The 24239-nt window shown below is 49.7% G+C and overlaps 1 protein-coding gene across 1 annotated transcript in view; it reads left to right on the top strand.

Moving 5' to 3' along the window:
• The window catches only part of lamb4 (laminin, beta 4), a 31569-nt gene extending 10152 nt beyond the window's left edge, over positions 1 to 21417 (top strand). Inside the window, exons 12-34 of the mRNA XM_034114129.1 lie at positions 1671 to 1750; positions 1938 to 2111; positions 2443 to 2572; positions 2680 to 2862; positions 3146 to 3258; positions 3380 to 3494; positions 4479 to 4659; positions 7483 to 7626; positions 7704 to 7932; positions 8620 to 8777; positions 8949 to 9173; positions 12347 to 12564; positions 13839 to 13935; positions 14951 to 15317; positions 16293 to 16456; positions 16553 to 16752; positions 16900 to 17097; positions 17494 to 17638; positions 17721 to 17928; positions 18401 to 18536; positions 18611 to 18781; positions 20290 to 20437; positions 20889 to 21417. Of these exons, the coding sequence (XP_033970020.1) occupies positions 1671 to 1750; positions 1938 to 2111; positions 2443 to 2572; positions 2680 to 2862; positions 3146 to 3258; positions 3380 to 3494; positions 4479 to 4659; positions 7483 to 7626; positions 7704 to 7932; positions 8620 to 8777; positions 8949 to 9173; positions 12347 to 12564; positions 13839 to 13935; positions 14951 to 15317; positions 16293 to 16456; positions 16553 to 16752; positions 16900 to 17097; positions 17494 to 17638; positions 17721 to 17928; positions 18401 to 18536; positions 18611 to 18781; positions 20290 to 20437; positions 20889 to 21028 (3924 nt within the window). The 3' untranslated portion in view covers positions 21029 to 21417. The remainder of the gene's footprint in view (positions 1 to 1670; positions 1751 to 1937; positions 2112 to 2442; positions 2573 to 2679; positions 2863 to 3145; positions 3259 to 3379; positions 3495 to 4478; positions 4660 to 7482; positions 7627 to 7703; positions 7933 to 8619; positions 8778 to 8948; positions 9174 to 12346; positions 12565 to 13838; positions 13936 to 14950; positions 15318 to 16292; positions 16457 to 16552; positions 16753 to 16899; positions 17098 to 17493; positions 17639 to 17720; positions 17929 to 18400; positions 18537 to 18610; positions 18782 to 20289; positions 20438 to 20888) is intronic.
• The last annotated feature ends 2822 nt before the right edge of the window (positions 21418 to 24239 follow it).

Genomic DNA, 24239 nt, shown 5'->3' with positions numbered 1-24239 from the left:
CTCGTTATGATCCTGACCTCGTTATGATCCTGGCCTCGTTATGATCCTGACCTCGTTATGACCCTGACCTCGTTATGACCCTGACCTCGTTATGATCCTGACCTCGTTATGACCCTGACCTCGTTATGATCCTGACCTCGTTATGACCCTGACCTCGTTATGATCCTGACCTCGTTATGATCCTGGCCTCGTTATGATCCTGACCTCGTTATGACCCTGACCTCCTGACCTCGTTATGACCCTGACCTCGTTATGACCCTGACCTCGTTATGATCCTGACCTCGTTATGACCCTGACCTCGTTATGATCCTGGCCTCGTTATGATCCTGACCTCGTTATGATCCTGACCTCCTGACCTCGTTATGACCCTGACCTCGTTATGACCCTGACCTCGTTATGATCCTGACCTCGTTATGACCCTGACCTCGTTATGATCCTGACCTCGTTATGACCCTGATCTCGTTATGATCCTAACCTCGTTATGATCCTAACCTCGTTATGATCCTGACCTCCTGACCTCATTATGACCCTGACCTCGTTATGACCCTGACCTCGTTATGATCCTGACCTCCTGACCTCGTTATGACCCTGACCTCGTTATGACCCTGACCTCGTTATGATCATGACCTCCTGACCTCGTTATGACCCTGACCTCGTTATGACCCTGACCTCGTTATGATCCTGACCTCGTTATGACCCTGATCTCGTTATGATCCTAACCTCGTTATGATCCTAACCTCGTTATGATCCTGACCTCCTGACCTCATTATGACCCTGACCTCGTTATGACCCTGACCTCGTTATGACCCTGACCTCGTTATGATCCTGACCTCCTGATCTCGTTATGACCCTGATCCTGACCTCGTTATGATCCTGACCTCCTGATCTCGTTATGACCCTGATCCTGACCTCGTTTGATCCTGACCTCGTTATGATCCTGACCTCGTTATGATCCTCACCTCCTGACCTCGTTATGACCCTGACCCTGACCTCGTTATGACCATGACCTCGTTATGATCCTGACCTCCTGACCTCGTTATTATCCTGACCTCGTTATGATCCTGACCTCGTTATGATCCTGACCTCCTGACCTAGTTATGATCATGACCTCGTTATGATCCTGACCTTCTGACCTCGTTATGACCCTGACCTCGTTATGATCCTGACCTCCTGATCTCGTTATGACCCTGACCTCGTTATGACCCTGACCTCGTTATGATCCTGACCTCCTGATCTCGTTTTGATCCTGACCTCGTTATGATCCTGACCTCCTGATCTCGTTATGACCCTGACCTCGTTATGACCCTGACCTCGTTATGATCCTAACCTCCTGACCTCGTTATGATCCTGATCCTGACCTCGTTTTGATCCTGACCTCATTATGATCCTGACCTCGTTATGATCCTCACCTCCTGACCTCGTTATGACCCTGACCCTGACCTCGTTATGACCCTGAGCTCGTTATGATCCTGACCTCCTGACCTCGTTATTATCCTGACCTCGTTATGATCCTGACCTCGTTATGATCCGCACTTCCTGACCTCGTTATGACCCTGACCCCGTTATGATCCTGACCTCCTGAGCTCGTTATTATCCTGACCTCGTCATGATCCTGACCTCCTGACCTCGTCATGATCCTGACCTTGTTATGTTCTCTGTGTTTGTATCAGGCAGGTTTCTGGGGTTTGGGGGTCTCGGGCTACAGGTGTTCCCCCTGCGACTGTGATATCGGTGGAGCTCACAGCACCACGTAGGTTTCTGATTTATTCATGATTTTTTAAATCTGAATCTGCTTTTGTCAAACTTTCAGAAGCAACTACTCGGTCCTAACATCCATTATATACAGATGTATAGATAAACCATTATGTTTACAGACAGACGGTGAGTCTCTCCTCATTCTCCGCTCCTTCTCTAATAACAGAGTGTTTGTTCCTCAGCTGTTCTCCGGAGGACGGTCAGTGTCAGTGTTTGCCCAACATGGGGGGGCGCCACTGCTCCGAGCCCACCGCCGGCTACTTCCTGCCTCCTCTGGACTACTTCCTGTACGAGGCGGAGCTCGCCGCTCCACTGCAGGGATCTCCTCCACCTCCTCCACCTCCTCCACCTTCTACACCTTCTACACCTCCTCCACCTCCTCCACCTTCTACACCTGCTCCACCTTCTACACCTCCTCCTCCTACACCTTCCTCTTCTCCTCTGGTGTGGGAATCACAACACAACAATAACACAAATAATCATAATAACAATATTAATGAGTGTGTATTGTTTGTGTACTCACAGTATGACTGTGTGTGTACTCGCAGTATGACTGTGTGTGTACTCGCAGTATGACTGTGTGTGTACTCGCAGTATGACTGTGTGTGTACTCGCAGTATGACTGTGTGTGTACTCACAGTAGTAATGTGTGTGTACTCACGGTATTCATGTGTACTTTGTGCATTTCCAGTTGAGCCCGCTGGTGTTGCCGCGCTGTGAGCAGATTTACCGAGAGCAGGGTTACGACTTTAAGGTCCGTGATGGAGTGGTGGTTCTGGTCCGGAGGACTCGACGTGCCGGCCGCCGGAGGAGACAGGTGAGGCGCTTCATCCATTTCCTGTTTAACGTCAGCCAATGGTGAACCCCGGTCTGACGGCTCAGCCAATCAGACGGCCCTCTTCATCTTGAGTTTGCTGTGTCCAGAACCTTCCTCTGGAGCCGGGCCACGCCCTGCAGATCATCCCCCGTCAGAGGGCCGCGGGTCAGCTGATCACCTGGACCGGCCTGGGATTCGTCAGAGTGCTGGAGGGGGCGGGACTTAGGTTTACTGTGGACAACCTCCCATCGTCCATGGATTACCAGCTCGTGATTCGCTACGAGCCTGAGGTACAGAAGCCGGGTCCTGGTTCTGGTTCAGGTCCTGACCCAGGTCGCTCACATTGTGCAGTCTGCAGTCTTTCCCTCTGTTCTGACCCACAATCCTTTGCGTAGCAGACATGATGTACTTTGTGTACTTTGTGAGGACAGCTGCATACTCTTTTAAAAAGTCTGATACAATCATGACAGGAAAGAGGAAGTAGTACTACAGAAGGTGACTTCCTGCATGATGATGTCATTACTGGGAAATCGTACTTCCTGTTTCTCAACGTGAGCTGATCTTCCTTCGCAGTCTCCATCTGATTGGCTGGCTTCAATCAGCGCCATTGCAGGGTCGCCAGGCAACGGCGGCTGCAGAGGCGACCCACAAGGAAGTAGAACTCTGATCCTTCCTGGAAACTCCAGGTGAGACTGTTTACCTTTTTATTCACATGGGGACCACTGGGGGGCGCTGTCAGGCCATAACTGTTAGGTTTGTTTGTGTATTGTTGTTTGTTTACCGTTGTTTGTTGTTGTTTGTCTGCAGAGGGGGGGTTCTGGACTCTCCGCTGTGTCTGAACGCTGACGCTCGGTACCTCGTGGACGTCGTCTTTAACAAACAGCCTGACGGCTCCAACAGCAACGGCATCCTGATCGACTCGGTGAGTATGAGCTGTCTGTCCAATCAGTGAGGGATCCAGTCTGTCCAATCAGTGAGGGATCCAGTCTGTCCAATCAGTGAGGGATCCAGTCTGTCCAATCAGTGAGGGGTCCAGTCTGTCCAATCAGTGAGGGATCCAGTCTGTCCAATCAGTGAGGGATCCAGTCTGTCCAATCAGTGAGGGATCCAGTCTGTCCAATCAGTGAGCGGTCCATTCTGTCCAATCAGTGAGGGATCCAGTCTGTCCAATCAGTGAGCGGTCCATTCTGTCCAATCAGTGAGGGATCCAGTCTGTCCAATCAGTGAGGGATCCAGTCTGTCCAATCAGTGAGGGATCCAGTCTGTCCAATCAGTGAGCGGTCCATTCTGTCCAATCAGTGGGGGATCCAGTCTGTCCAATCAGTGAGGGATCCAGTCTGTCCAATCAGTGAGGGATCCAGTCTGTCCAATCAGTGAGGGATCCAGTCTGTCCAATCAGTGAGGGGTCCAGTCTGTCCAATCAGTGAGGGATCCAGTCTGTCCAATCAGTGAGGGGTCCAGTCTGTCCAATCAGTGAGGGGTCCAGTCTGTCCAATCAGTGAGGGGTCCATTCTGTCCAATCAGTGAGGGGTCCATTCTGTCCAATCAGTGAGGGGTCCATTCTGTCCAATCAGTGAGGGGTCCAGTCTGTCCAATCAGTGAGGGGTCCATTCTGTCCAATCAGTGAGGAGTCCATTCTGTCCAATCAGTGAAGGGTCCATTCTGTCCAATCAGTGAGGGGTCCAGTCTGTCCAATCAGTGAGGGGTCCATTCTGTCCAATCAGTGAGGGATCCATTCTGTCCAATCAGTGAAGGGTCCATTCTGTCCAATCGTGTGCCTGCAGGCCTGTTTGAATGTCTTCACAAGTTGAAGCGATATTGATCTGAACTTGGAGAAACTTCGGTCCATTCATCGCTTAAAGTCAAAACTAAATCATGTAGAATTGAATGATTCATGTTGTTTCAGATGGGTTTGATCCCCAGCATCGAGTCGGTCCAGGACTTCTGTTCACAGACCGACCTCGACTCTTTCCGCCGCTTCCGCTGCATCGGATTGGCCGCTGAGCTCGACCCTCAGGAGGGGCTGCCGGAGGTTTGTGAAGGACTCGTGAAGAGCATGTCGGCAAGGATCCACCGCGGAGCCGTCCGTGAGTCCTCCAGGAACATAGTACATGATGAAGTTCTTATAATCTAGCACAGGGGTTTTCAAAGTGTGAGGTGCGCCTCCCCTGGGGAGGTGCGCGCCTCCCCTGGGGGGCGCCAGAGAGCTTCAGGTGAGGCGCGCCAGAGAGCTTCAGGGGAGGCGCGCCAGAGAGCTTCAGGGGAGGCGCGCCAGAGAGCTTCAGGGGAGGCGCGCCAGAGAGCTTCAGGGGAGGCGCGCCAGAGAGCTTCAGGGGAGGCGCGCCAGAGAGCTTCAGGGGAGGCGCGCCAGAGAGCTTCAGGGGAGGCGCGCCAGAGAGCTTCAGGGGAGGCGCGCCAGAGAGCTTCAGGGAAGGCGCGCCAGAGAGCTTCAGGGGAGGCGCGGCGTGAGAAAAGAATAACGAGAAACAGTGAAATGTAGCGAGTTAACTTCAGCTAACTTTATGTGAGCGGCAACATGGATCGATTTTTAGTGAAGTTACCTAAAGTGAGAGAGGAGACGGCGTCTGGCAGAAAACTGTGGAGACTGAGTTCCCTTCACCTCCACCTACCTGTGAGAGTGCTCATTCCCTTCACCTCCACCTACCTGTGAGAGTGCTCATTCCCTTCACCTCCACCTACCTGTGAGAGTGCTCATTCCCTTCACCTCCACCTACCTGTGAGAGTGCTCATTCCCTTCACCTCCACCTACCTGTGAGAGTGCTCAGGTAGGTGGTGCGGGTCCCGTCTGCAGCCAGAGGATGGTCTGCGTGTGCACCTGTCCACATTGCATCCCCTCATCATCCGCCTGTGTGCATCAGAGACTCATTGCTCCACTAAAGTAGGGCTGAGTGTAAGGAGGAGGCAGAGTTCATCCACCATGTTGGAAATGTTAAAAATGTTAAAAAGATATGTTTAAAACATAAAGATAAAAAGGTTTAAAAAAGTTAATGTTTAATGTTTTAACCCATGAAAAACAGGCTTGGTGCTTAACAGGTTAATCAGGTGACGCTGCTCAGCCAATCAGATGGGTGCAGTCAGTGAGTCAGCACGATAGATTCAAACAGTCGGAGTCATTTCAAATGGCGTGTTCAAAGAAGAGGAAGGGGGGGGGCGGGCTGTTCCTATGTTCTCTGAGGGGGGGGCGGGCTGTTCCTATGTTCTCTGAGGGGGGGGCGGGCTGTTCTTATGTTCTCTGAGGGGGGGCTGGCTGTTCCTATGTTCTCTGAGGGGGGGCTGGCTGTTCCTATGTTCTCTGAGGGGGGGGCGGGCTGTTCTTATGTTCTCTGAGGGGGGGGCTGGCTGTTCTTATGTTCTCTGAGGGGGGGGTGGGCTGTTCCTATGTTCTCTGAGGGGGGGGCGGGCTGTTCTTATGTTCTCTGAGGGGGGGGCGGGCTGTTCCTATGTTCTCTGAGGGGGGGGGCGGGCTGTTCTTATGTTCTCTGAGGGGGGGGCGGGCTGTTCCTATGTTCTCTGAGGGGGGGGCGGGCTGTTCTTATGTTCTCTGAGGGGGGGCGGGCTGTTCTTATGTTCTCTGAGGGGGGGGGGGGGCTGTTCTTATGTTCTCTGAGGGGGGGCGGGCTGTTCTTATGTTCTCTGAGGGGGGGGCGGGCTGTTCTTATGTTCTCTGAGGGGGGGGCGGGCTGTTCCTATGTTCTCTGAGGGGGGGGCTGGCTGTTCTTATGTTCTCTGAGGGGGGGGCGGGCTGTTCCTATGTTCTCTGAGGGGGGGCTGGCTGTTCCTATGTTCTCTGAGGGGGGGCTGGCTGTTCCTATGTTCTCTGAGGGAGGGCGGGCTGTTCCTATGTTCTCTGAGGGGGGGGGCGGGCTGTTCCTATGTTCTCTGAGGGGGGGCGGGCTGTTCTTATGTTCTCTGAGGGGGGGCTGGCTGTTCCTATGTTCTCTGAGGGGGGGGCGGGCTGTTCTTATGTTCTCTGAGGGGGGGGCGGGCTGTTCCTATGTTCTCTGAGGGGGGGCGGGCTGTTCCTATGTTCTCTGAGGGGGGGCGGGCTGTTCCTATGTTCTCTGAGGGGGGGCGGGCTGTTCTTATGCTCTCTGAGGGGGGGGCGGGCTGTTCCTATGTTCTCTGAGGGGGGGGCGGGCTGTTCTTATGTTCTCTGAGGGGGGGGGCGGGCTGTTCCTATGTTCTCTGAGGGGGGGGGCGGGCTGTTCTTATGTTCTCTGAGGGGGGGCGGGCTGTTCTTATGTTCTCTGAGGGGGGGGCGGGCTGTTCTTATGTTCTCTGAGGGGGGGGCGGGCTGTTCTTATGTTCTCTGAGGGGGGGGCGGGCTGTTCTTATGTTCTCTGAGGGGGGGCGGGCTGTTCTTATGTTCTCTGAGGGGGGGGGCGGGCTGTTCCTATGTTCTCTGAGGGGGGGACGGGCTGTTCTTATGTTCTCTGAGGGGGGGGCGGGCTGTTCTTATGTTCTCTGAGGGGGGGGGCGGGCTGTTCTTATGTTCTCTGAGGGGGGGGCGGGCTGTTCCTATGTTCTCTGAGGGGGGGGCGGGGCTGTTCTTATGTTCTCTGAGGGGGGGCTCACCTTCCCACACTTTGAAAACCCCTGATCTAGCATATTATCAAGTGTTCTGTATCTCTGAGTGTTCTCAGGTTGTTCTGTATCTCTGAGTGTTCTCAGGTTCTTCTGTATCTCTGAGTGTTCTCAGGTTGTTCTGTATCTCTGAGTGTTCTCAGGTTCTTCTGTATCTCTGAGTGTTCTCAGGTTCTTCTGTATCTCTGAGTGTTCTCAGGTTGTTCTGTATCTCTGAGTGTTCTCAGGTTGTTCTGTATCTCTGAGTGTTCTCAGGTTCTTCTGTATCTCTGAGTGTTCTCAGGTTCTGGATCTCTGTGTTTCAGGCTGCAGGTGTAACGCTGCCGGTTCCCTCAGTCCGTCCTGCAGTAAACTGGGAGGAGTCTGTGAATGTAAACCCAATGTGATTGGCCGTTGCTGTGATGCCTGTGCTCCGCTGACGTTTGGCTTTGGACCCGACGGCTGCCAACGTACGGTTCCTTCTCTTCATGTTGATAGTTGTTCTCCAGGTGGGGGTCAGACAGCTGACGGTGTGTTTCCTCCCCAGCCTGTGAGTGCCACGCTGCTGGTTCTGATCCGCTCTGTGAGCAAGTCAGAGGTCAGTGTTCCTGTCGGAGAGACGTCGCAGGCCGGCGGTGTGATCGCTGCCGCAAAGGATTCTGGGGATTCCCGCTCTGTCGACCCTGTGAGTGCAACGGCCTGTCGGACGAGTGTGAGGAAGACACAGGAGAGTGTGTGGAGTGCAGGGAGGACGCCGCGGGGCCACACTGCGACAGGTACTGAGATATATATATATATATATATCTATACACAACACTGCACTGCGACAGGTACTGAGATATATATATATATATATATATATCTATACACAACACTGCACTGCGACAGGTACTGAGATATATATATATATATATATATCTATACACAACACTGCACTGCGACAGGTACTGAGATATATATATATATATATACATATCTATACACAACACTGCACTGCGAGAGGTACTATTATATATATATATATATATATATATACTAGACAGGTTCTGAGGGATGTTTTAGGGGTTCTGATGACTTCCTGTGGTTCTGATGGATGTTTGAGGGGTTCTGGTTCTGATGTCTTCCTGTGGTTCTGATGGATGTTTGAGAGGTTCTGGTTCTGATGTCTTCCTGTGGTTCTGATGGATGTTTGAGAGGTTCTGGTTCTGATGTCTTCCTGTGGTTCTGATGGATGTTTGAGGGGTTCTGGTTCTGATGTCTTCCTGTGGTTCTGATGGATGTTTGAGAGGTTCTGGTTCTGATGTCTTCCTGTGGTTCTGATGGATGTTTGAGGGGTTCTGGTTCTGATGTCTTCCTGTGGTTCTGATGGATGTTTGAGGGGTTCTGGTTTTGATGACTTCCTGTGGTTCTGATGGATGTTTGAGGGGTTCTGGTTTTGATGACTTCCTGTGGTTCACATGCAGGTGCATGGAGGGTTTTTATGGCGACCCGGTCTCCAGGCGGCCCTGTGAGCCCTGCCTGTGTCCTGGCGTTCAGGGCAGCGGACGATTCTTCGCCACTTCCTGCCGACCCGACCCAGAATCCCTCAGTCTGAGCTGTGACTGCAGGCCAGGCCACGCAGGTGAGTCCGACAGGAAGTGTGTGGAGCTCAGGTTCCTTCAGAGGTCCGTGTGTTCTGGTGCTTTAGGTTCCTGAGAGCCGGGCCTGTGGAAAGGGTTCTAAACATGTTCAGTGTAAACTTTATTTTAACTTTATTTAACTTTGTTTTAACTTTATTAAAACGTTGTCTCAGGCCCGCGCTGTGACAGGTGCAGCCCTGGTTTCTATGGCGACCTGCGGTCTCCGGGCGCCGGCTGTGAACGTTGTCTCTGCAACAACAACATCGCCCCGGAGGAGCGAGATGCCTGCGACGCCGTGACAGGGGTCTGTCAGCGCTGCCTGCACGGCACGGGGGGCGAGCACTGCCAGACCTGCAGAGCGGGGTACTACGGGGACGCCCTGCTGCAGGACTGCAAAGGTACCAACAACACTGCAACAATAACAACAACAACAACAACAACACTGTACAGCAATAGTACTACAACAATAACAACAACAATAACAACACTGCACGGTAATAACAGTACAACAATAACAACAACAACAACAACAACACTGTACAGCAATAGTACTACAACAATAACAACAACAATAACAACACTGCATGGTAATAACAGTACAACAATAACAACAACAACAACAACACTGTACAGCAATAACACTACAACAATAACACTACAACAATAACACTACAACAATAACAACAACAATAACAACACTGCACGGTAATAACAGTACAACAATAACAACAACAACAACAACACTGTACAGCAATAGTACTACAACAATAACAACAACAATAACAACACTGCACGGTAATAACAGTACAACAATAACAACAACAACACTACATACAACAACACTGTACAGCAATAACACTACAACAATAACAACAACAATTACAACACTGTACCATAATAACACTTAGGGTCAGTTACCATGGAGATCTAGCCCGGGCTAGATCTCCTCATCTCCACCGCTCCCATGTTTTCTTTTGTGTTGCCATCACTCAGGCCGATGCGATGCGCATCTCGATACGTTGCCAACGATACGATACATTAACGATACCTTTGAAACACCAGGCGATGCGATACGATACGATTCACCCCTGTTGCGGTACAGTTCGATACGATTTGATTCAACACGATGCAAAATAATGATACTTCAATATGGTACCACAGAGGATTTTGTTTTATTCCTTAAATGCAGCAAATCATACATTAACAAAAAAGTGCTTCACATATTTGCTTCTCTCTACGAGTACTGCGCATCCCATCATGCTGTTTCTTTTTGACCCTTTTTGACCTTAAAACACTCTCCAGAGTAAAGTACAATTGTATAACCCATGATTAACAATGTGCAAATAACAACTACCACAGAGAGCAATGCCCATACAGCTGCCAGCCTGATGTGCTTAACACTCATCCATAGGCTAACTCACCAGAGAGCAGGAAGCAGTGGTTTCTATAGGAACAATAAAGAAAATAACCTTTCACAAGCAGGTATTTCATAACTGCTTACAGTAAGGAAGACATGTAAACTATGATTGGCAGTCACAGGCTGTTGTAAACTAAACACCACTCTCTCTGACAGAACACCTCACTGAGTGATTTCACTCATATGTCTAACTTTCAGGTTTCTCTTTTCAGCTGCAGACCCCATGTCGCCTCTATGTGCGTCGCTAAGTTCCTCGTACGACTTGTGTACTTTAAAGCTGCACGGCATCGTTTACAATTTGCGAGCGATTTTTCAAGTTGTCCGTCTTTCTTGAAAAATCCGAAGTGTTGCTAAACGTTTGATTTGTAGGTATTTTTCGGTGCGCTGTGTTTCTCTTTCTCCTCGACTTCCATGTGTGTTGATAACTGAGACTCTCGGCCTCCGTAGTGCGGAGCAAAGATCAAAGATGGTCTCTGCTGAGTGCTGACAGGATGAGAGGATATTATATGAATGAATCGTTTCTTTACCGATGCAAAGACGCTACAATCGATGCATCGCGAGTTCAACCCAGACTGTAGCCGATGTGCACTCTTTCAACCGGTGCACTCTTTCAACCGGTGCACTCTTTCAACCGGTGCACTCTTTCACCCGGTGCACTCGCATCTAGAACGTTTATGCCGGTGCACCGATGCGAATCGGTGAATCTTAACTTCCCTAGTTAGTCTCTCTCCGTTTGTGTGCTGTGCTAATGCTAATGCTAATAATGCTAATGCAAGGAAAATAAAATGGCGGCTTCACAAAACCTTTTGGGAGTTTTACGGGGCGTGGTTTGCAATCCGCCCAGCCAATCAGAAATGGGAACCTTTTTCTCCCATGGAAGTACCTGCTCTCTAGCAGGGGCTGAAAAGGGGGTGAAAAGGTTCTCATGAACTAAGTTCCAGATCTTTTTGGTGTGAACGCACATTTTCGGAACTATATCGGAACTATACTGGGAAAAGTACTAGCGCCTATTGTAACATTACGTACAGTCCGTGGCACTGTGAGTGCAGACGTCGATGTGTCCAGGGGCGGACTGGGACTACAAATCAGCCCGGGACTCTCGACCGGCCCACTTCGGTACCGCCGGCCCACCTCGGTACCGCAAATAAATTGTCAACCGGGGGGGGGGGGGGGGGGGTGTGCTAGTGAGTTATCCGAGCGGCCCACCTCGGTGCCACAAGTAAATACCGCGGGGCAATTGTCGACGGGGGGGGGGGGGGGGGGATGCTAGTGACTTATCCGACCGGCCCACGTCGGCCGACCGGCCAGTCCGCCCCTGGATGTGTCCCATTATCATTCATATCATATCACATCATAATGTATCATATATCTCCTTATCTGAGTCAGCTGAGCCGTATCTGGCCGTGCAACACTCACAGTGTCACATACTGTATGCAGAAGTATTATTTTAAGCAACACATTAAGTTGACGAAACACTCGAGTCAAATGTAATTAAAGTCAGATCGTGTCTTAGACGGGGCAGTGATATCATAAACCTGTTAATGTACGCATTCAAACACTTTCTCTGTTACCAGCTGTATTCACCTTGCAGGTGCAGCTATGTGGCTTTGATCCTGGATAAAGTGTTTAAGTCATGGATGTTTAAAGTTTAACTTCTTCATATTTGACTAATATTAAAGTTCACTTTTCATTCAGGAAGTATGACGCTGCGCTGTCAGTACGCTTGTCCATGTTTGTGATTGGTCAAATATTGCTAGCCCCGCCCCTTTCATGTGAACGCGCACTCAGCCGGACAGAGAAACCCTGGCTTGAGTTACCGAGTTGATAACCAGCGTCGTAGGACAGTTTAGCGAGAGCGCGTTTGTTTTGGGTTAGTTAAACCTGGTAACTCAAACATATCCAGGTCATGTTGAACCGGCTCCGTAGTACAGGCCTCAGGCCTCTGCTTCGGAGCAGGTTTGCCGTTCAGCATAAGTCACCATGGAGATCTAGCCCGGTAAGAAGAGAACCAGCGTACTAGGACCGGAAACCCAGAGTTTCGGAAATCCGGCTTCGTAGTACAGGCCTCAGCTGTCAGGCGGTCTCGGAGGCTTCAGAGTTCACATGTTGTTTTTGTTTTGATGTTTTCCCTGATATTTCCCTGATATGTCCCAGAATGCACCTGTGAGCGGCGGGGCACGGAGGTGACTCAGTGTCCGGAGGGCAGTCCCTGTGTCTGTGACCCCCAGACGGGCCAGTGCCCCTGCAGGGGGGGGGTGCAGGGCGTCCTCTGTGACCAGTGTGAGGACGAATACTGGAACCTGGGGGGGGGCACGGGGTGCCAGCCCTGCAGCTGCGACACCGCCAACGCCTTCTCCAACACCTGCAACAAGGCAACATCATATGTTTTATATTCTCAGTGGTTGAATGCAGTGTTGAACAGGTGGGGGGGGGGGGGGGGTCAGTGGTTGAATGCAGTGTTGAACAGGTGGGGGGGGGGGGGGGGGTCAGTGGTTGAATGCAGTGTTGAACAGGTGGGGGGGGGGGGGGGGGTCAGTGGTTGAATGCAGTGTTTGAACAGGTGGGGGGGGGGGGGGTCAGTGGTTGAATGCAGTGTTGAACAGGTGGGGGGGGGGGGGGGTCAGTGGTTGAATGCAGTGTTGAACAGGTGGGGGGGGGGGGGGTCAGTGGTTGAATGCAGTGTTGAACAGGTGGGGGGGGGGGGGGTCAGTGGTTGAATGCAGTGTTGAACAGGTGGGGGGGGGGGGTCAGTGGTTGAATGCAGTGTTGAACAGGTGGGGGGGGGGGGGGTCAGGTGGTTGAATGCAGTGTTGAACAGGTGGGGGGGGGGGGTCGCGGTGGAAGGCAGTGTTGAACAGGTGGGGGGGGGGGATCAGTGGTTGAATGCAGTGTTGAACAGGTGGGGGGGGGGGTCAGTGGTTGAATGCAGTGTTGAACAGGTGGGGGGGGGGGTCAGTGGTTGAATGCAGTGTTGAACAGGTGGGGGGGGGGTCAGTGGTTGAATGCAGTGTTGAACAGGTGGGGGGGGGTCAGTGGTTGAATGCAGTGTTGAACAGGTGGGGGGGGGGTCAGTGGTTGAATGCAGTGTTGAACAGGTGGGGGGGGGGGGCAGGGGTTGAATGCAGTGTTGAACAGGTGGGGGGGGGGGTCAGTGGTTGAATGCAGTGTTGAACAGGTGGGGGGGGGGGGTCAGTGGTTGAATGCAGTGTTGAACAGGTGGGGGGGGGGGTCAGTGGTTGAATGCAGTGTTGAACAGGTGGGGGGGGGGGGGTCAGTGGTTGAATGCAGTGTTGAACAGGTGGGGGGGGGGGTCAGTGGTTGAATGCAGTGTTGAACAGGTGGGGGGGGGTCAGTGGTTGAATGCAGTGTTGAACAGGTGGGGGGGGGGGGTCAGTGGTTGAATGCAGTGTTGAACAGGTGGGGGGGGGGGTCAGTGGTTGAATGCAGTGTTGAACAGGTGGGGGGGGGGGGGTCAGTGGTTGAATGCAGTGTTGAACAGGTGGGGGGGGGGGTCAGTGGTTGAATGCAGTGTTGAACAGGTGGGGGGGGGGGTCAGTGGTTGAATGCAGTGTTGAACAGGTGGGTTTTGAGTGCAACAATGACTGCTTCTTGAATGTTAACTCACAATGAAGCGTGATGTGTTCAGGTGACGGGGCAGTGTCCGTGCCATGCTGAGTTCGGAGGAAGACAGTGTGACGAATGTGGAGAAAACCACTTTGGGAATCCGGACCTGCAGTGTTTCTGTGAGTGTAGACCCTGACCCACATCTCATCCTTCTGTGAGTGTAGACCCTGACCCACATGTCATCCAGTCCTTCTGCGCTCGGTTCTCTTTGGAAACAGAACCTGCCGGCTCTCAGAGACACGGGTCCTTATTCTGTTCCATTATTTGATGAACGTGGGATCAGCTCTAAGACAACATCTGTTTTCAAACCATCTGAACACCAGTCAGTGTGATAATGTGAAGCGGTCCTCAGAGTGTGCCGGTGTCAGGATTAAAAGGGGGTCCAGGGATATGGGTCTACCGGTACAAAATAAGACGACTGTATGAACCAGTTATTTTTTACATTTGAAGCATTTTGAAGAGCACATAGGATCATATTCACACCGAGCAGCTGGGGGTTCATGCAGTCTGTGAACTGGGTTATATTGGGTCTCATCACACGTAGTCTTCCTGTCCGGATGGAAGCCAGATCCCCCCCAGGCTGTTTTAAGACCACCAGCAGTAAACAAACATCTTATCTATATAACCAATGACTTCTTCCTTACTGATACGCTTTTAATAACATATTTGACTATCTGTTTATGTCCATACCGCTCTCATTGGTTTACGGATGAAGCTCCTGATTTGTAAAGAGAAGAATAATCAGTCCTGAGTCGTGGAAAGGGTTTCCGAGTTCCCACCAGAACCCTCCATATTTAAAACTAAGTCATGGTTACATCCAATCAGAACCGAGTCCTGAGTCATTATCCCACAATGCTCTTTCTAACAGTGATGGTTTCCCACCCCCCCGGAGTGACACGCCATTGGTTGTAAATATCATGACTGAGAGGGGGGGGTTATTCAATAATAACTTTACTAATGCATGGATTAGAACAGAATCTGAGGTCAACAATACTAGAATAATGATAATAATAATAATAGCTCTGACGGAGAATCACCCTTAGTCTTTAGCTGGGTTTTTGGGACCCTCCAGCCCTTCCTGAGGGTCTGAGGCTCTTAGTGATGTCATTCTGACACGTGTCCTCTTGTTGTCAGCGTGCGACTGTAACCTGGAGGGCACGGAGCCCCCGTCCTGCGACCCTGAGACCGGAGAGTGCCTCTGCAGGGAGGGGGTCTCGGGGATCTTCTGTGATGAGTGTTCTCCGGGGTACGACTCTGCGTTCCCACTCTGCGCTCCGTGCCACGCCTGCAGAGCGCTGTGGGCGCAGCAGGTGGAGGACGTGCAGCGTGCCGCTCACACCATGAGGAGCTTCATCCCTTGCCATGACGACGAGCGGCCCACAGGCGGTCGCCCCGAGCAACGGATGCTGCAGCTGCAGGCGGAGCTGCATCTCCTCGGCAACCTGACGGGCGACGCCCCCCCCCGGGTGGAGCAGGTGGAGCAGCTGAGAGCGAGGGTCGGGTACGTTAGCTTACAAACACTAGCAGGTGTGGAGAGAAACTGATAGATGATTCATGGACAAAGTTTGACTTTCTCAAATGTAGGAACAGAACAACTTCATCCTCAGAGGATTGAGAAGCTCTGCACCCAGAACACAGCTTTCAGTCACACTATATATTAGAGAGAATATCCAACTGGTCGCACCCTTCAATTCTCTGAGGCATCATCGAAGCATCCCAGTCCTTAGCCCTTTCTCACTTCCTTTACTTTCTGAAATGTAAACCCTTAACATCTGTCTCTGTCAAACACATACAAGACTAAATATACAATTTAACAGAGTAAATGGCAATCAGAGTAGAAGACGATATGTTTTAAATGATTATATGATCATTTGACACACCAACAGGAAGCTTTCCCCGTCCCAATGCTATTCATAAATAAATGACTTTATTATTTGCCCTACTTGTTTGTTTGTTTATTTGTTCACAGCATGTAAAGCGGCCTTGGGTCTCTTGAAAGGCTCTATGAAAATGTAATCTATTATTATTATTAATATTATTATAACACTCGGTATACATGCTGGGAGCTCAAATATTTACTGCTGACTCAGCACTCCACGAGGCCTTCACTGACCCTCTGATATCCCTGTTAGAGAGAGCTCCACGAGGCCTTCACTGACCCTCTGATATCCCTGTTAGAGAGAGCTCCACGAGGCCTTCACTGACCCTCTGATATCCCTGTTAGAGAGAGCTCCATGAGGCCTTCACTGACCCTCTGATATTCCTGTTAGAGAGAGCTCCACGAGGCCTTCACTGACCCTCTGATATTCCTGTTAGAGAGAGCTCCACGAGGCCTTCACTGACCCTCTGATATTCCTGTTAGAGAGAGCTCCACGAGGCCTTCACTGACCCTCTGATATTCCTGTTAGAGAGAGCTCCACGAGGCCTTCACTGACCCTCTGATATTCCTGTTTCCCTCCCATCTCTTTCCTCATAGGAAGCTGCAGGACGGTCTGGACCAGAACCGGATCCTAATGGACCCGTCCACTCTCCTCCACACAGAGCTGGACAACATTGGTCTGGAGTTCAAGAAGCTGCTGAACAACCTGAAGGATAAAACCTTTACGGATCAGACCGCCGGAGACATGGAGGACGAGGAGGGTATTTACCCCTCGTACAGAGTAGAGATCTACTTCCTGTTCCTGTGTTCATCTCTTCTGTTAGAGATCACTAACATCTCTTCTCTCTCTGGTTCAGGGCTGCTGGATGAGATCCAGAACCAGCACGGGTCCTTCCTATTGGACGAGAAGAAGGTGAGAAAGGCCATCACAGCTGTGGAGGAATCCATGGACACCAGACAGGAAGTGAAGCGCCGACTGAGCGCCTGCAGCCGATCAGACCCGGAGCCTCTGGAGAGGAGGGTCCTGGATCTGAGGGTGGGAGACCTCAACCGGAGGGTGAGTCACCCTGACCTCACCCTGACCTCACCCTGACCTGACCCAAAGGGGGAGTAACCCCTGTAACCTGAGCTTCTTCATGCCCTGTTTCCTGTGCTGTGTTTCCTGTGTATTATACCCTGTGTGTTTCCCCTGTTTTGTGTGCAGGTCTGCGGCGCTTCAGGTCGCGACGGGTGCTCAGGATGTGGCGGCGCTCTGTGTGCTCTGGACCTTGGGGGAAGGAAATGTGGCGGACCAAACTGTGACGGAGCGTTTCCTGTCAGTCAGGAAGCTTCAGAGACGGCAGAGGGAGTGAAGGACAAACTCAGCACACTGCCAAAGTCCCTGCAGGACGCCAACACCAAGGCAGGTTCACACGTCCAGAAAACACGTCTTCTAACCTGAAGCATGAGGCAAGCAGTCTGGATCAGACCAGAACTGGGTCAGAAGGGTTATCAAAAGGGGAGTTTATCCGTAACATGAGTTCTGGAGAAGGTCGGGGGGTGCTTAGAAATTCTTAGAAAGGTCAGGTTCCCCAGGACTAGACTGAGGATCAGCCTGGCCTGATGAGAGGATGAACTGGTCCGGCTCAGACGCAGCGACCCTGATGATCCAACACACTGGAAGCTAAGGCTGCAACATCTGGATCCACCTAGTAAACAGGACATCATCACCGTTAGTTTAAGATCAACAGAAGATCTGTTTCTGGTGACTTTACGCCCGCCTGCTGAGTCATAGTTCTAACTGTGTGTTCTCTGTCAGATGGATGATGCCACACGGGAGGCTCAGCTCACCAGAGGAAAGGCCAAAGACCTCCAGGACCAGGTCAACAGCAACATCGACTCCCTCCAGAGAGAGAAAGATAAAACCAAGGCGCTCCTCCAGCGCGTCAGAGACTACCTGATGGGTCAGTGTGATGGGCAGCATTGTCCTCAGTTTACAGGTGAGGAGTTCTCAGATGTCCTCAGTAATCCTGTCCTCCCTTACAGACGAGATGGTTCCTCCAGAGGACATAGAGAAAATGGCCCGCGCTGTTCTGGACATCAAGCTGCCGAGATCCCCGTATCAGATCCGATCACTGATCAATGACATCAACAATCTGCTGTTCAACACCAGTAGCCACCAAGACAGCCTGGAGAACCTGGAGGATCACGCCAGGACGGCCCAGGACCTTCTGAAGGATGCCCGGGAACTCAAGTCAGTGTCCTCAAGCATGAACACCCAAATAACACCAAACATTTGTTAATGCTGAAAAGAAAAACCTCAACACCAAACTAAACCCCAAACTCTGACTCAACGAGGTCCCGTTGGCGAGGTGTCGTGACGAGGTCTCGGTGAAGAAGTCTCGGTGACCAGGTCTCGGTAACCAGGTCTCGGTGACCAGGTCTCGGTGACCAGGTCTCGGTGACCAGGTCTCAGTAACGAGGTCTCGGTGACCAGGTCTCTGACGTCTCGTGACGAGGTCTCGGTGACCAGGTCTCGGTGACCAGGTCTCTGACGTCTCGTAACGAGGTCTCGGTGACCAGGTCTCGGTGACCAGGTCTCGGTAACGAGGTCTCGGTGACCAGGTCTCTGACGTCTCGTGACGAGGTCTCGGTGACGAGGTCTCTGACGTCTCTCTACAGCATCATGTCATGAAGGAATCTGTGTTTTTGTTTCTGGTGTTGAGGGAGCGGACGGAGATGGTGGACCTGAGCGGGATCAGTCGAGATCTCTATGAAGCGGAGCGAGCTCAGGACAAAGCCAACGACCAGCTGGACGCCTCCACTGGGGACAGGGACCGGACCAGAGACCAGATCCAAGACGTAAACACATCCCAAACGTCTCAAACACCGTCACCTGACTCCTGCTCTGCCTGATCCGTCTCCTTCTGTTTCAGATGAGAGACAAACTGGAGGACATGGAGACGAAGCTGATGAGCTGGAGACCTGAAGACCTGCAGGACCAAATCCAGGCCCTGAAGGAGAAGACGGATCAGAACCGAGAGACAGCAGGAGGCGCTGGAGAGACCACTGAGAGCGCCGTCAAGCAGAACGCCGACACGCAGCCGGTGGGAGACATGCTAATAGGCTAACATGCTAACAGGCTAACATGCTAACATACCTGCTTACTGTGTGACTTCAAATTAAAAGTATGTACATTAGTAAGCATTACATAGTACTCTGTGTCTCCAGCAGTACTCAGTACTCAGTATTTGTTGTGTACTCTGTGTCTCCAGCAGTACTCAGTACTCAGTATTTGTTGTGTACTCTGTGTCTCCAGCAGTACTCAGTATTTGTTGTGTACTCTGTGTGTCTCCAGCAGTACTCAGTACTTGTTGTGTACTCTGTGTCTCCAGCAGTACTCAGTATTTGTTGTGTACTCTGTGTGTCTCCAGCAGTACTCAGTACTTGTTGTGTACTCTGTGTCTCCAGCAGTACTCAGTATTTGTTGTGTACTCTGTGTGTCTCCAGCAGTACTCAGTATTTGTTGTGTACTCTGTGTGTCTCCAGCAGTACTCAGTATTTGTTGTGTACTCTGTGTGTCTCCAGCAGTACTCAGTACTTGTTGTGTACTCTGTGTGTCTCCAGCAGTACTCAGTACTTGTTGTGTACTCTGTGTGTTTCCAGCAGTACTCAGTACTTGTTGTGTACTCTGTGTCTCCAGCAGTACTCAGTATTTGTTGTGTACTCTGTGTGTTTCCAGCAGTACTCAGTACTTGTTGTGTACTCTGTGTCTCCAGCAGTACTCAGTATTTGTTGTGTACTCTGTGTGTTTCCAGCAGTACTCAGTACTTGTTGTGTACTCTGTGTGTTTCCAGCAGTACTCAGTACTTGTTGTGTACTCTGTGTCTCCAGCAGTACTCAGTACTTGTTGTGTACTCTGTGTGTTTCCAGCAGTACTCAGTACTTGTTGTGTACTCTGTGTCTCCAGCAGTACTCAGTACTTGTTGTGTACTCTGTGTGTTTCCAGCAGTACTCAGTACTTGTTGTGTACTCTGTGTCTCCAGCAGTACTCAGTACTTGTTGTGTACTCTGTGTGTTTCCAGCAGTACTCAGTACTTGTTGTGTACTCTGTGTCTCCAGCAGTACTCAGTATTTGTTGTGTACTCTGTGTGTTTCCAGCAGTACTCAGTACTTGTTGTGTACTCTGTGTGTCCAGCAGTACTCAGTACTTGTTGTGTACTCTGTGTCTCCAGCAGTACTCAGTACTTGTTGTGTACTCTGTGTGTTTCCAGCAGTACTCAGTACTTGTTGTGTACTCTGTGTCTCCAGCAGTACTCAGTATTTGTTGTGTACTCTGTGTCTCCAGCAGTACTCAGTATTTGTTGTGTACTCTGTGTGTTTCCAGCAGTACTCAGTACTTGTTGTGTACTCTGTGTGTTTCCAGCAGTACTCAGTACTTGTTGTGTACTCTGTGTCTCCAGCAGTACTCAGTACTTGTTGTGTACTCTGTGTGTCTCCAGCAGTACTCAGTACTTGTTGTGTACTCTGTGTGTTTCCAGCAGTACTCAGTACTTGTTGTGTACTCTGTGTCTCCAGCAGTACTCAGTACTTGTTGTGTACTCTGTGTCTCCAGCAGCTGGACCGGGTTCTGAGTCTCTTTGAGGTTCTGCAGCTGAGGAACAGGAACCAGAAGGGGGGAGACGCAGAACGTCTGAAGAACCTGCTGCAGGAGGCCGAGGACATGAAGACGCTGCTGCAGGACAAACTCAAGCAGATACAAGGTAGTACTACTTCTGGTAGTACTACTTCAGGTAGTACTACCAGAAGAAGTACTACTTCTGGTAGTACTTCTTCTGGTAGTACTTCTTTACGGTATTTAGTCAGTGATTTTAGCATTGGGAAGACAGCAGCAGTACTCCAGCAAAAGCTTTACTGCAGTATATCATGCATCATTACAGTACTACCTCAGTGTGTATATGTGTGTACTCTGAGGTGTATATCATGTACTACCTCAGTGTGTATATGTGTGTACTCTGAGGTGTATATCATGTACTACCTCAGTGTGTATATGTGTGTACTCTGAGGTGTATATCATGTACTACCTCAGTGTGTATATGTGTGTACTCTGAGGTGTATATCATGTACTACCTCAGTGTGTATATGTGTGTACTCTGAGGTGTATATCATGTACTACCTCAGTGTGTATATAATGTGTACTGTGTGTACTCTCAGGTATAGAGCAGAGGATGGAGGAGCTCCTGAGGAACAGATCAGATCGAGCGGCTCAGGTCTCAAATCTGCTGCTCGATGCCGACAATCTGAGGCGAGAGATCTTCAGACGAGCCGAAGGATACGCCATCTGTACTTCATAATACTACTGAGTACTACTGAGTACTACTGAGTACTACTGAGTACTTCATAATACTACTGAGTACTACTGAGTACTACTGAGTACTACAGAGTACTTCAGATGAATACATAGTACTACAGAGTACTACACACTGGTGTATTTGTGGGTGTGTACACGTTGTTACTGTTAAAGTATAATTTACAGATTGTACTCCTTCGTTTCTTTAAACTTGATGCTTCACACTAACTATGAGTACAGAATATATTTTAATCTTCAGAACTCATAGCCCTGACTGTGTTGTATGTACTGCGTACTGAGTACTGAGTACTGAGTACTCAGTACGCAGTACTGAGTACGCAGTACGCAGTATGGGTATGCTGTGTATGACTGTGATTTTACAATAAAATATAATCCATCGCTCATCAAAAAGTGTCATTTGCATTACTGATGTAATAAAACATATGATGGGAAGACAGCCCCCCCACACACACACACACACACACACACACACACACACACACACACACACACACACACACACACACACACACACACACACACACACACACACACACACACACACACACACACACACACACACACACACACACACACACACACAACATCGCGGATACTGTGTGCTGGTCTGGGAGGATGGCCCATATCGTGATTCTGCTGTGCCTGTTAGCTGTTCTGGACTATGAGAAGATCTCTAGTCATCCTGAGAAGCCTACTGGATTCAGGTCTGTTCTGCCACCCGCAGTAGGCATCCCCTGCAAAGGGTCGGATGTGTTACACAAACAGTTACCAGTCACCTTGTCACAGACAATCTGCTCGACAAAATATGTTTGTCTTTTTTGTTTGCCTGCGATGATGGTACTTCAGGACTGCTTCTTAAACTACTAATCAAACTCTCGCAGACTTTTCCGGTGATTCTAAAGTAGATGACAATGTGTGTGTGTCGATGAAGAGGAAAAGATGCCTGTTTTTTTTGTTGTTATTACTGTCAGGAAATGTTCAACCTAACCCTGGTCCGCCCAGTAGTAGCAGTCAGATCGCTACTCCTGCTGATTTTAAAGCTAGGTCTGGGTTGGGTCTCATCCACTTGAATGTGCGCAGTCTGTTAGGTAAGCTAGATTTTGTCCGCATTTGGGCGAGCTCGACTGACGCTGACGTCATTGTGTTATCAGAAACATGGCTAAATAAAACTATTTTGGCCTCTGACATATCCTTAAATGGTTATAATGTGTATCGTACCGACCGGCCTAATAAAGGTGGTGGAGTTGCCATTTATGTTAAGAATAAGTTCAGTGTAACCACATTGGTTTCCAAATCTGTCAGTAAGCAATTCGAATTTTTAGCCTTAAATATAGAAGTGGCAAAGGGTCAACAGGTCATGGTGGTGGGGTGTTACAGACCCCCCTCAGCTGTCAAGGACTCCTTGTCTTCACTAGCAACACTTTTATCACAACTAGACTACAAGGAAATAGTGCTGCTTGGAGATTTGAACTGGGACTGGTTAACTGCTGTATCAGAGGATTTTAAAAACCTTTGTATCTCTCTGAATGTTACTCAGATTGTTGACAGTCCTACTCGCCCTAACGTTAAGTCCCCTAATAAATCATCCCTAATTGATCTCATTCTAACTAATGTTCCCTATAAATACCTATCTGTGGGAGTATTTGCAAATGTGAGTGACCACTGTGCTGTAGCCACAATTAGGGACACTAAGGTCCAAAAGGTTAAACCCCGTATTATTATTAAGAGACACATAAAACATTTTGTGGAGCAGGGTTTTGTTCATGATCTGTTTGGGTTTGATTGGGGAAAAATCGATCTGTGTGCTGATGTAGAAACTGCATGGTCTTATTTTTATCTTGGTTTTATGGAAATTATAGATAGACATGCACCCCTACGTACTTTTAGAGTAAAGGGACGAGACAATCCTTGGTTTCCTGCTGAACTGTCCAGTCTCCTGCATGAGAGAAACAAGGCCTGGGCAAAGGCTAGGAAATCAGGCTCAGAGGTAGAATGGCTGCGTTTTAGGCAGCTAAGAAATAGCTTCACTTCACATGTCAAAAATGCTAAGTCGAAGTACTATTTGTCAGTTACTACAGAAAACCTAAATAATCCTAGGACATTTTGGAAAGCCATAAAATCGCTATCCACCGGTGAGATCCGTAATGAGCTACCTCCGTGCCTTACCACAGCATCTGGCTCTATATCGGACAGGGCTACTATGTTAAATTGTTTTAATGAGCATTTTGTGTCCTGTGGCTCTCTGTTTGATTCTGTGACTAACTCTGCTTCTGTGAACACCTCAGTCTGTGACTCTGAACAATGTGCTCTGGAAAACCCTTTCAGTTTTACTCCTTTTACTGTAAATGTTGTTCATGAAGCTTTAACCAAGTTAGATCCTAAGAAACCGGCCGGCCCGGACAACGTGGAACCTTTCTTTTTAAAGATAGCTGCAGATTGTATTGCTCCACCTCTCACTTCTCTTTTCAACCTCTCCCTCAGCACAAACACAATTCCAAAAGTATGGAAGTCAGCGTATGTCCTGCCTTTGCTGAAAGGAGGGGAGGCAACTGTTTTAAATAACTATAGGCCCATCTCTAAATGGTCAGTTCTGGCGAAGGTTCTTGAACGCCTAGTGAGTGAACAGGTAAAGGAGTTTCTATGTAACAATGACATCCTGTCTAAACATCAGTCAGGCTTCAGAAAGCAACATAGCACCATCACTGCCACAATGAAGGTGGTGAATGACATTACAAGTATTTTAGATAATAAGCAGAGTTGTGCAGCTCTATTTATTGACCTCTCCAAAGCGTTTGATACCGTCGATCATCACATCTTAAAGCAGAGGCTACTCAGTATTGGCTTATCCAGCCATGCAGTGGGTGGTTTGTGAACTACCTCTCTGAAAGGTCCCAATGTGTTCACTTTGATGGGCTGTCTTCTGAGTGGTTAAACATTACTAATGGTGTTCCTCAAGGTTCTGTTTTAGGTCCACTTTTATTCTCCATCTACATCAATAGTTTAGGTGAAAATGTGGATGAAGCTACTTTGCATTTTTATGCGGATGACACCGTGATGTACTGTGCAGGTCCCTCCATTAAGGAGGCTGGTGTTAAATTACAGGCTGTTTTTAACATTATTCAGACTCAGCTCTCTGAACTAAAGCTTCTTTTAAATGTTGAGAAAACCAAGGTAATGCTTTTTTCTAAAGCTAA

This window comes from Trematomus bernacchii, unplaced genomic scaffold, assembly GCF_902827165.1.
Source record: "Trematomus bernacchii unplaced genomic scaffold, fTreBer1.1, whole genome shotgun sequence".
NCBI lineage: Eukaryota > Metazoa > Chordata > Actinopteri > Perciformes > Nototheniidae > Trematomus > Trematomus bernacchii.
The sequence above is the reverse complement of the archived record's forward strand: the minus strand, read 5'-3'. Positions and strand labels throughout refer to the sequence as shown.